At 40.8% G+C, this 13,097-nt stretch overlaps 1 protein-coding gene across 1 annotated transcript in view; it reads right to left on the minus strand.

Moving 5' to 3' along the window:
• The window catches only part of ABL2 (ABL proto-oncogene 2, non-receptor tyrosine kinase), a 61,064-nt gene extending 56,209 nt beyond the window's left edge, over positions 1 to 4,855 (minus strand). The window contains exon 1 of the mRNA XM_083358154.1: positions 4,553 to 4,855. Within this exon, the coding sequence (XP_083214280.1) occupies positions 4,553 to 4,790 (238 nt within the window). The 5' untranslated portion in view covers positions 4,791 to 4,855. The remainder of the gene's footprint in view (positions 1 to 4,552) is intronic.
• Between the last annotated feature and the right edge of the window lie 8,242 nt (positions 4,856 to 13,097).

A 13,097-nucleotide genomic window follows, 5' to 3' on the forward strand; every position in this document is an offset into this window, starting at 1 on the left:
TCCTTTCCTCTTTGCTTGGTATTTTAGACAAGAAGTTTTCAAAATTACTCAAGCTGAGAATCTGTTAGTTTTTTAAAACAATCTGCCAGAACTCCAGATCTAAAGACAAAGCTCTAGTGAGAGAAAATTGGCTGTGCTAAACTTTTTTTTTTTTTTTGCCCTTAGTCTCTCATGAAACTTCATTGACTTCTCACAGAATCCTAGGATTTCACAAAACACTTTGATGGACAATGAATTCCACAGTACATCAATGGAATGGATGTTGCTTCCGTAGTGAACAGTGAACTAAGGATAGGAGTGAAGAGACTCCTGAAATTCAGTATGACAAAGCTGGCTTTGAGAAAATAGTAAAGAGAAAGGGGTAAAATGGCTAACTGATAAATGAAATGCACCATATCACTTGCCAGTGAGTCCTACACAAACGTTTCAGGAAGACAAAATCTATAAAGTCTTCAACTGCTAGGTAGCTATAAGGAAATGTTTTGTAGAACTTAGCTAAAGTTTAAATCATGAGAACTTCTTGTTCTGTCAGGACTGCTTTAAAAAAAAAAACACCACCAAGCAAGGACATTTTCTTTGCTTTCTAATCATAGGCTCAAATGCATTTCCTGATTCCCAGTCCTACAACTTATTCAATGATCAACCAGAGTAAGATATCATAAGTGCATGTCTGTGTCTTCTCTCATTTATCAAGGCTTGCTTCTGGTTAGCAATCTATTTGGGAGAGTATTTTCCCTCCTCAACTAAGTATCATATCTCTCTCCTCTGAGAAATAGGACTGTTTCTCTCTCTCTCTCTCTGAATGCCTCCTGCCAAAAAACTATGCCTTCATAGCTCAGTTCTCGGCTACAGAGGCCTTCCAGCAAAATGCAGGTTGGGGGGCACTGTGCGGGTCAATCCAGAGCTTGGTTCTCAGCTGAAGAGGCCTTTCCTGAAGCCCTCTCAAGGTGAAATCGAGGCTGGAGGCGATATGTGTGAGCAGCGGTGAGTAGCCGTAGAAGAAGTAGGCCAGCTGGGCAGGGCTGTTGGTGCCAGCGAGGTGAGACCGTGGAAAAGACATCCCTTAAAAATAAGACCTGATGCCTCTTTTGGAAGCAAAAAAAAAAAAAGTAAGACTGGGTCTTATTTTCATGGAAACACGGTATTTATTAAGTGACTAGAATTTCAACAGTACTAAAAAAAAGTGACGTCTGACTAGTCCTCAACTTACAACTGTTACAGCCTCTCCACAATCATGTGATCATGATTAGGGTGCTTGGCAATCATCATGCATATTATGATGGTCGTAGCATCATTACAAAGATTCCAGATAAATTTGAAATAGGATTTTGAAATAATGGTATGCTTGTGGGAAAATATTTTTGTTTTGCATTCTAACAAAAAAAACCATGCCTAAAAACCAAGCTAGGATGGGGGGTGGGGGGTGGAGCTGCCCTATGGGCCCCACACCCACTTACCATTGCAGCCAGGCCTCCCATGAATCGACACCTGCCTCGCCGGCCCACTTCTGCAGCACCCCCCCAGCCTGCATTTCGCGTTCAGGAAATGCCTCTGCAGCTGAGAATGGAATTCCAGATTCCTCCCAGCCTGCATTTCACCATTGGTGCAACCACAAGGTGAGACCGTGGAAAAGACACCCCCAGAATATAAGACCTAGTACCTCCTTTGTAGGCAAAAATAATAATAAGTCTTATTTTCAGGGAAACACAGTAACATGGGAAGGAATTAAAGAGAATACTATGTTAGCACTTGTATGGGTTGTGATGCAAGAAGATGCATTATGAGCATGTCCACACTGTTGCAAGTGGTTCCTCCATATATGGAGAGATCAATATCATTTCTTATTAATATAGCTATAAGGTTTTACCAATATTTCCATAAATTTTCTCCCAGTGACTGTATATATGGTTTTTACTTTTTGTTTTAATGTTTTTTGTAATGTTTGTATAATTATTCTTTTTTTTTGCATTGTTTTAATTGTAAGCTGCCCAGAATCATGAATGGGAGATAGCAGTTATATAAACTGAATATACAAATAAATATATTTACATTTAGTGCCCTTCTGGGTTTCTCAATGGTGTGCTTAATCATTCTACACTAACTAGAGGACATAGAAGCTATATTGATAGCATATCACTCCTAGCAATATGGAATGTAGATACCATAAAAGAACAAGAGTGCAGAAGCAATCATTTTTCTTCTCTTGATGCACCAATAAGATTAAATACCATTGGACATGCCACCTAATTATCTATGTACATTATGTATTCTCAGGGGAATGACCTATGTAATTGGCTTTCACATCACACATAAAGACTTCTTCAGAACAACTTATACAATTGAGGTTCCACAGCTCAAGGAGTCTAGGAAAATGAGGTTTCTGAAGCTTAAAAGCCATTGCTGTAAATTTGAAAATTTCTCTATCTGCCTGCAGCAAATATATAAGCTCTTATTTCATTTTGTCTTCAAGCTGAATGAAGGTATCACTTGTAGAAACTCACATTTCAAGAAAGACAGTAACATACATAACAGGTATACAATAACTACTTCAAATTATCAAATGCCATACAAGATTGCAAATCACCCAGTGATGTTTAGCTGAATAAATACTAGTTTGCTACTTCCAGATCAGATACAAGATACAACATAAGCAATACGATGTGAATGAGTGCCTATTTGGGCTTTCTATAAATGTCACATGGACTTCCAACAACAGTAAAGTTGTAGATCACCCTACATAGTATTGTATAATACAAATGATATTATACTGTGTCTATCACATCACCGTAAGAGAAAAAGTGTAATGGAAGAAACCTTCTTCCCTTGCTATACCAATGAGGTCCAATAGCATTGAATCTCCCATCTTCCTAACTGCACAGCCTCCCAGTTAGAGATGCTAGCTTTTCCCCAAACAAACACTAATTTGTTTTCTGTTCTCAGTAATATCAATAAAAACCATAATGAAACAGGTTGTTAACCTGAGAAGAGTAGATACATCACTGCAATTCATCCAAAGAATACAAAAAGGAATCATGATAAAATGACTATCACAAAACTAGGAAAAAAAAATAAAAGAACATCTGGGCTATATGATAGGAAAACTTTATTATTGCACTTTGTGGCATGCATCTTGCCAACATTATTAATATACTAGAAGCATTTTAAATGGGACAATATGACAGAAAATGCTGTTAGGATATTAATGAGGAGGAGATAGGCAAACAAAAATACCACTTCAATTTTGTGACTATAGAAAGTAACAAACAGGGAAAGCAATATTGTACTCATAAAACAAGGATCACAGCTAAACTACATTCAGACTGCAAACAAAGCATCCTGTTAGAAAGGTCCCAAACATCCCATGAGTACAACCGTTAACAAACATCACCCAAAGGGTTATAATAAGCCTGTACGGTACCACATGCGACTAACATAAAAACAGTCTTCCTACAAATTACTGCATCGGTATACACACTTCAAAAGTAAGCAAGCCAAAGCAAATTATACTTCTGAGAAATACTACACACATTGCCTAAGCTGAAGGGGTAGCCAGGTTGCATATCTTCTGACACTGAGGAACATCAACTCATTTCTGGGGAAAATGCACTTTTGGCAAACTGGAAACCTCTTTATGAAACGCATAAAGCTGTTTCTTAAATATTAATCAGTGAAATGGGGGGAAAAAAATTATAGCGATTTGAAAAGACACGACACGCTTCACTGAAAGCGATTTCTATTGTCACCTATACCAGGGGTAGGCAACCTCGGCTCTTTTATGACTCGTGGACTTCAACTCCCAGAATTCCTGAGCCAGCAGGGCTGGCTCAGGAATTCTGGGAGTTGAAGTCCACGAGTCATAAAAGAGCCGAGGTTGCCTACCCCTGACCTATACGCTTAAACTGGAGTCCCCCGTCTATTAATATCAGACCCTGAGCCCCGACAAGGGGGCTACCTACTAGGGGGCTACCTACTTGGGCGCTTCCCAACGGGTTCTGGCCGGCCACTCTTTTTTTTTTAAATTCCATTTATACCCCGCCCTTCTCCGAAGACTCAGGGCGGCTTACAAGCTTAGCAGTAGCCTTCATTCTATGTATATGCCTGCTTATTAGGGCTTTCACACACACCCCAAGCGGCATTATTACAAAGTCAGCTGAATTGCCCCCAACAATCTGGGTCCTCATTTTACCTCCCTCGGAAGGATGGAAGGCTGAGTCCACCTTGAGCCTGGTGGGATGCGAACCTGCACTAATTGCAGGCAGCTGGTGTTACTTAAGGAGGCATCAGCCCACTGCTCCACCAAGGCTTTTTTAAGAGGCGGCAGCACACCAGACGAAGCCAAGCTTTGTCTACCGTCGACAAATAGTTGCCACTTTTTTTTTTAAAGGCCAGGGGAAGAAACACCACCAGCCCCGCTTCGTGACACTCTCCCCCCCCCCCGCTCCATTTCCAGCCTCGGCTTTTGTGCCACACCCACCCGCCTCCCCAACATCTGCCGCAACCCACTCCCTCCTTTTCCCCTCGCTCGCTCCGCAGCCCCTCTTCCCCGCCTTACCGTGCTGGGTGAAGATATTGAAGCCGCTGTCGGCCGCTCGCGGAGCGGCCGCTTCTCGCCTCCGGCTGGCAGGCCTACTCCCGCTGCTGTTACTCCCCCGAAGCCCTCTGGCTTGAGATTGGGGCTGGGAAAGAGGCAGCTGCTGCTGCTGTTGCGGCGGCGGCAGCGGCGGCGGCGGCTGATGATGTTGGAGCGCGGCGGCACCCGGCTCGCCGACGCGGCCCACCTGCTGGCCCATCCCCGCTCTCCTCCCGTTCTGGGCCCCCGCCAGAGCCCTCCGTCTCCTCCTCCTCCCGCTCACATGCCGGCCCCTACCCCGCTTGAGGAGCCGCACCCGGCGCTTCCCAGAGCCGCTCTGCCTCCTTTCCCCCTCCCCGCCCGCCGTTCTCCGGACAGGCCGTCACGGACTCGCCCCCTCAGCCGCCATCTTAACCACCGAGCTTGGGGGGGGAAAGGACAGAACGACTCCCTTTCGCCCACTCTTCCCACCTCCGGTCCTCCAGGGACGTCGGTAGCTCCTCCTGGCCCCGCCTCGCCTACGCCGGCAAGCCCCGCCCCGAATCGCGCGTTGGCCAGGCTGATCCCGCCCGTTCCTTTGCGCGCCTCGGATTTTATTTTTATTTATTTATCTTAATTCCATTTATATCCAGCCCTTCTCCGAAGACTCAGGCTTAGCAGTAGCTTAGCAGTAGCCTTCATTCTATGCACATGCCTGCCCATCAGGGCCTTCACACACACCCCCAAGCGGCATTATTACAAAGTCAGCTTAATTGCCCCCAACAATCTGGGTCCTCGTTTTACCTACCTCGGAAGGATGGAAGGCTGAGTCAACTTTGAGCCTGGCGGGACTCGAACCTGCAATAATTGCAGGCAGCTGGTGTTGCTTAAGGAGGAGAAAGCCGAGAAGCGGCGTTTCAACAAATACATCAGAAGGTTCAGATCAGGGGTAGGCAACCTCGGCTCTTTTATGACTCATGGACTTCAACTCCCAGAATTCCTGAGCCAGCTTGGCTGGCTCAGGAATTCTGGGAGTTGAAGTCCATGAGTCATAAAAGAGCTGAGGTTGCCTACCCCTGGTTCAGATGAAACAGATAAATGCACCCAGGTTGTTATTCTCAGTCCACAATATCCCATGGTAAATCTAATATTAACATCGTTTTAATTGTGTCCTCTCAAATGTAGGAGGGCGAAGTACATTTCAATTAATTGCTACGTTTGCACAGTCAAGTGCAGTAATGAATTATTGACTGACGGGAATCTGTCCAGAGCACAGAAAGGTTGCGGTTAAGAGGAAATGCCTTAATTTCATTCCAGTCGAAAGATTTAATCAGAACTGGTATAGACAGTAGTTTTTAAGGAAAGAATGGACATATGAAATGGAAATGCATAGAGGTGGAATGAAATGAAAAAGCTTTTTTTTCTCTTTTTGTTCTATTAAATACAGGTAGTCTCGCTTATCAACCACAATTGGGACTAGCACTACAATCACCAAGTGGAAAGCTGACTGATGGGCTTAAAATCTTACTTCCCATTCCATCATTAAGCAAAACATCATAGGGGAGGGAAAAGGGAATGGAAAAGTGTAGAAAAGAAGGGAAAAAGAAAGAAAAGGCCTATTATTTGCTATTGTATTTTATATTATAAACTAATAAAAAGATCAAAAAGGGAAAAACAAGACATTATGTGGCCACAACTTTTGATTTTACTTCCACCTTCTCCATTAATTCTGCTTGTCCAAAATTGGTCCCAAAGCCCCTGAATGGAAATCTCATGATCATGGGATGCTGTGATGGTTGTAAATGTGAAAATTGGTTGCAAAGCTTTTTTTAAAACACTGTCAGAGTACGAGCAGTTGTTAAACGAGGCAGTCAATAAGCAAGGCCTATCTATAAAATTTAAACAATATATAAGAAAAAAAATGGTAAAACTAGAAAATATTTTTAATTCTAGGGTTCCATAAAGAACCCACACTTTTATGTACTGATGATTATTTTAGTTTTGGTGTTTTGAGAATATGAAATCTGGTCACTTACTAAAAGATAAATTGATGATGACAAAATACCACTGATTCATGTCTTATGATGGTTTACAATAAAAATATTACAAAAAGTATTACAATGATGATAATTAAACAATCATTGAAATCACAGTTGTTTTAAATGTCTGATACTAACAAGAGGGCCAATTTTCTTGGCTTTGGAATGCATTTCAGAGAACGCTGATTCTTAAGAAGGTTCAGCTTTGAGTCACTGGTCTTTAGTTGAAACACATTAACATGGTGATAAAAGCTATCTGCCCTCACATGGAGGAAAAAACTGCCAAAAATGGATATAGGATGACATCACTGGCCTGACAAGGAAAAAATGCAGTTAAACTTGCAACGGTGAAAGAGCTAACAAAACTGATTCACAAAAAGCTGAAAAGTGTAAAGGAGCTATTTTAGGATCAGTGGAAGGATCAGAAAGGTGTGATGGTTAATGAACACTCTATTCAACCTTGGAAGCAGTTTCAGGGAAGCACAGCTGCCCCACCCCAACCATCACTATTGCGATAAGTTGAGTTTCTGAAACAACAACCAAAGTGGTGCAATATTGGACACACTGTTTTGATTTATTTTCAAATTGTTATTCACCAGCAATGTTAGATCAGGAACTAGATAATCCAAAATCAACTCCTAATATTGTGCTGTATGTGAAGCTAAGCCAAGCAAAACAGATGTTTCTTCAGCAATAACAAAGCTGCAAGATAAACCAAGTCATTCTGGGGTTGCTGAAGCCTGGGGGAGAGGATGGCTAAAATAGTTAATTATATTCATAGGTTATTCTCAGTGATATGGAAAGCATAATTGATATTTGCTACTATCCCATGTTTAAAAAGAGTGACACTAAGACAGCATGAAAACTATTGCAGAATTAGCCCGTCTGTACAACAGTTAGAAATGTCCCTGTGCAGGTCATCAAGCACATCTAGAGCCAGTGATAGAATTCTCCATCCAGGAAGGCCAATGTGGCTTTAGACTGGGTCATAGTGATGTGAATCAGATTTTCACTATAAGGCAAATAATTGACTGTCATGATTAAGGAAAGCAAATTACTGCTGTCTTGATTGATGTCAAGAGTGCCTCTGACAGTGTTCACCAGAGATCAATATAGAAAGTTCTTTGTGCTCAGCAACCCTAACCCAACAAAATCATCCAAGTTCATTGTTGCCTTTTATGATGGTAGGGTTAAAGTACATGATGACAAAATCAGTCCCTTCACAGCCAAAGCACAACTGAGATGTTATGTGAAGAAGTTCACAGTTGCAACATAGGGTGATGACACTGTTTTCATAAAGAAATCAGAACTAAGAGCAAAACAGGAAATTCGATTATGGACAAATGTAGAAGTCTTCAAGGCCATGTCGGCTGATGGTACGTGAATTAAACTTGCCTTTAGCAGTGAGCTAGCTGAGCAGATTGATGAGCTCAAGTTCTTAGGTTCTTTGATTTCTGCATCAATAGTTGTAACATCTACTAATAGTGATTCAAGAGGTAGTAGTATTCGAGCAATTTTCAGCAGTATATGGTGGTACCTCTGGAGTCTGGAAGAAGAAAAACATTAGCCCGAAAATGAAGATTTGAATATTTAATGTAGCCGTCATGCCAGTCTTTCTCTAAGCAGTGGAAACATGGATGTTGTTCAGGGGCTTGTGGGAGCTGGAGGTGTTTCAGATGTACACTAATAAGTTGACAAGTACAAATTCACACACATTTCTCTTCCTCCTTCAGAAACAATGGAAAAAGACAGAAACCCAGTTTAGGCATTCATAAAGAGTTGATTTACCAAGTAAACAGCTTTTGCAAGTTAACAGTTAACCTTCAGAGGGATCCAGGCTCTGCATCTGTAGCACTCTTATTCATTCTTTTATTTTCAGCAATTTCTGTTCTTAGCAAATGTAAAATGAGGGCCTTATCCCCCAATAGGTAATTATTTAGCAGGGAGAAAAATCCCGTAAGGTGTACACAGTATGCTCAATTATTTAACTTGATTTCTATGTTAAATTAACCAATTTGTAAGTCCTTTATCTGATGAAAGGGAGCTGCAGCTTCTACCTGATTTTTGTTCTGATTTTAAGTATCTCAGTAGCGTATAATAAAAAGTAGAAAAATAATATTTTTTTTCTACAGTCAGACTGGTCTAGTTGATGCACCTTTGGTTTTGAACTGCTATATTTCAGTTCTATTATTATGATCATTTTTGTCTTGCAGCTCCAACCTAGGAGCGTTAAGCAGTGCTCAAGTCGCTACTGCGATACATTATAAATTTGAATTTCTGGAGGTTAATACAACTGTCTAGTATGCAGGCTGCCTAGGTTCCAATCCCACAAACGGTATGGCTAGCTGATGAGAGCAAAGAAGCTCAAAATAGCTATTCTAGTCTCCCATTTAATTCTTTAACTCTTTGTCAGCAAAAAAGAAATTCAAATTTATAATGTATCACAGTAATATATGTATATATATATATATATACACCATGACCTGGATGATTGAAAATCTCCAGACAATTACGGTAAATAGCAAGGAAAACAAACAGGAAGAGAGCAAGTAGTATTAATCATTTACAACTATATTCAGCAGTTATAACCCTCTTCTTTTTAAGAGGTGTGTTTTAAGAAATTTTGTTTAAAAAACTAGGTTACTGAAGTAGCATATTCCATTCCTATGAGTGTAATGATGGATGGCTAATGTCACACAGCCAGATAAGTTCATGGCAATTTTATGATTTTATCAGTGTGAAAGCTCAAACAGATGCATTCATTATTTGAAAGTACCTCATTAAAATCTAAATATGCTTGTAATCTGTTTAGATTTTTATCACTATTATTTTGTACCTTCGAGGCAGTCTTCAGTCATGCAACTGGGACAGGTCCAGGCAGTTTTCTTGACAATTTTTTTCAGAAGCAGTTTGTCATCTTCCTAGAGCTGATGAGAAGTGACTTGCCCTGTCACCCAGCTTGTTTTTGTGCCTAAAGCAAGACTAGAATCCATGATCTGTAGTTTCTAGAGTCTAGAACATTGGCTTTAATCAATACACTGACTCTCTAGTTAAGACTTTAGCAGTAATAAAATATTTTCACACTAGAGATTGCAGAGTTGCCATGGAAATGGTTAATTTCGAGGCAAATATATCACTGTTCCTGCATGAAATAGTGGGAAAAAGTGAGCTGTTTTACAGACTCACAATCAAGTGTAAAAGCAATTCAAACTACATTTAGTCCTCGACCTATGACCAAATTGGGACTAGAATTTCCATTGCAAGGCAGTTGTTAAATTTTGTGTCCAATTTTACATTTTTTTTTGCCGCAGTTGTTAAATAAATCACTGCAGCTATTAATTGAATCAGTCATCAAGCAAATATGGCTTCCCCCATTGACTTTGTTGAAAGCTGGCTGGGAAGTTCGCATATGGTGATCACATGACTCCTTCATAAAAACTCGCCTGTTGCCAAGCACCCAAATTTTGATCACGGCTATTGGGATGCTGCAACTGTCATAAGTGTGAGGTCTAGTCATAAATCACTTTTTTCAGTGCAAATATTTTAAATGTTTCATTATCAATACTTTTTAATAAGAAAAGTTAATAGGTTCAAAGAAAGACAAGACTTTGTCTATAATGTCTTTAATAGACATCAGTGGTTGAAAATCTTATTCTTGGGAGACAGTGCACAAAATTCTTTATTGCTGCTTGTTACACATCAGCATCAGATGCATCCAAACTCATGCTATTGTCTCTTACAAAAATACTGAACATTATTTTTCTGATGTCTATTACTACCATGGATCTGAGGTATACAGAGTTAAAAATCATGTTTTGCATTATGGCTTACGCCAGACATGGTAAACACAAGGCCCGGGGGCCGGATCCGGCCCGCAAAGTGGTTTCATGTGGGACAGATCTGAGGGTCTCTGGCAGAAGGAGGGTCTCTGGGCCAGGGCCAAGGCAGTGGGGGCCGTTCCCTCACTGTTTCCAGGATGGCTTTGCGGGCCACATGAAACCACTTCGCGGGCCGGATCCGGCCCCTGGGCCTTGTGTTTGACATGTCTGTACAAGAGGTTTCTTAAAGCTTTGAAGAATTTTGTGAGAAGGGACAAAGGAAGTTTAGTTTGCATTTCGTTTTTCATTGTTGTAGTAGTAATTTTTTAAATAAAATTACTATAAAAATAAGTGTTTTTGTTTATAATGTATCACAGTAGTATATGTTGTTATTGCAACTCCCATTTGTAATTCAGGGCATCTATAGCTAGCTGTGCAAAAACTCCATCTGTCCCACAGGCTCTTGACCTGTCTTTCAGAAAAAAATATCCTCATTTTAGGCCATTATATCACCTATTCTCTCCCTTATACAGCTGTCAGGTGCACAGAGGGCCTATTTATTGATGATCCTTGAAAAGCAGCATCTTCAAAGGCAGATGGGCCCAGTTCATATATAAAACAAAGAAACAACTCTGACAAGAAGCCCTCCCTACTTAACAAGAGGCAGACTACTGAATTAGGGGTTCCCAGCAGGAGTTGCGTAATGAGATCAGCATCCTGAAATTCAGGAATGACTTTTATCTTCTGGTTTGGAATTTCAGGAGTGAATGAAGACAAGGGGCAACTCATTTGTGCTAAGTGAAAGGAAAATAATTCTTCTGAACTGTACAGCTGCCCGTCTGGCATGTTTCCTTTGAGACTTGTTTTAAAAACAAATAAATAAAGCAGAACCAATGTAACAGTAGAAGGTAGGATGAAAACATGGCTGAGGAAACAATATCTTACTAAAGAAGGTGATGCAACAGGATGTTGATTGCTAGGTACTGAATGGAACATATCTATATTTGCCACAAACTGAGCTATTTCATACACTCCAGATTTATGAAATTCTGAAATCCAGAAGACTCCTACACCAACGTCAAAACTAACCCAGCTACCTCAGGAAGTGAGAACAATGGGCAATGACATACGATCAGTGAAGTCTCAGTTCTGTCTTGGGTACCCATCTTCTTGAGCATCCATTCAGAACTAAGAGATATCAGTTGACTAAAGGTTGTACAGCTGGGTCATGATTATTGTGAGTTCAAATAATGAAATATTTGATTTAGTTTAGTGGGAATTATAAACTGATACCAGGTAGCATTTAATGCTACCCAAAATTTAGTTTACAAACCTAGCACATGCACAATTACAGTTGGAGTTTTAGATACCATTAATCTTTGACTATGTAAAACAGAGAAAAGGAAGATTCCATAAGAGAAAACAGTAGAGGTGGTTCTCATTTATCAACTACCTTGTTTAGCAACAATGAAAAAAACAATCATGTATGGCCTGTGCAGCATTCCTCAGCATATGATTGCCATGACAGTCAATATGTGTTGTCCTATATATGGCATGTTGTTTTTCTCCCCTGCTACTTTGCAAAGCAGATATCAGAGAGGAAGTGATTACAAGAGAGTAGACAGGCACAAACTGGGGAATACACATTGAAAACAATGCACTAATTCTGGCCGCTGCAAGTGCACTATGCAAATAGCTTAGTATATCCCCCCATTTGGGGTTCTGGTGCTTTCTGAGCATGCTTTTCATCCTGTGGACATTTAATTTCATCCAAGGTAACATGAAATTTGCAAAAAAAAGCAATATCAAAGAACACCATTCTCCCATTTTATTCAGATTAGCAAAAATTCTGTTGACACAACTCTGCCACCAATCCATGTGGCCCTCAGCCTTCAAAGAAAGCTATTTTAAAAATGTAGAATATTCCACCAAGCTATGTCTGATGAAAAATTGCATCCTAAAATATTCTGAAGGCTCAGAATATAAAACAAATATGGAGAATCATCAATTAATCAGCTTAATTAAAAAAAATCTTTTAAGTTCAGGCACTAGGTAAGGCAGTAGAATTCTATTGAACTTCAAACTTGTTGACATTTGATCTTGTATTATCCACAATTATAGTTTCAGTCCAAGCTGCTGCAGATAATTCAGTTTCTATTGAAATCTACTGTTTAATCACCTATCAGTAAATTGTTCATTAACAGGAAGTCTCTTCCAAGAAGCATGAAATGAACCGGAATGTGAGTCCTTACTTTGATGTTGGATGATACTGTTCTGTACCAGCCTGCTACCGGCCCTGCAGAAAAGGCAGGGACAACCCCTTTTACAAGAAGGCAAGAGGCTGGAACTAAGCCTGCCAAATTTATGGATACAAAAGCAAACAGAACAAGACACGAACCATGAAACAGGAGCTATTCAAGCGGTTGCCTTCAGCAAACCAGCCCTCCCATGCATTCCCCTTTTATACAGTTCAGGGCGTGGCTTCTCTCTGCCTCCTTCCGAGGTGCCCCATTGCCTTCCTCTGTTTACTCCTGATTGACTGCCTCCTGCGTCGGGCGGCCTTGAACAGGGCCAGCTGTGGGTCATCTTCATCCACGCTGTCAGGCTCACACAGCTGGGTCTGCATCGTGACCAGGTGGGAGGGGCCTGGCTGAGGGCTCTCATCAGTAAGCTCTCCAACCCCCTCAGCAA

The sequence above is a fragment of the Vipera ursinii genome (genome assembly GCF_947247035.1).
Source record: "Vipera ursinii genome assembly, chromosome: 3".
Taxonomy (NCBI): Eukaryota; Metazoa; Chordata; class Lepidosauria; order Squamata; family Viperidae; genus Vipera; species Vipera ursinii.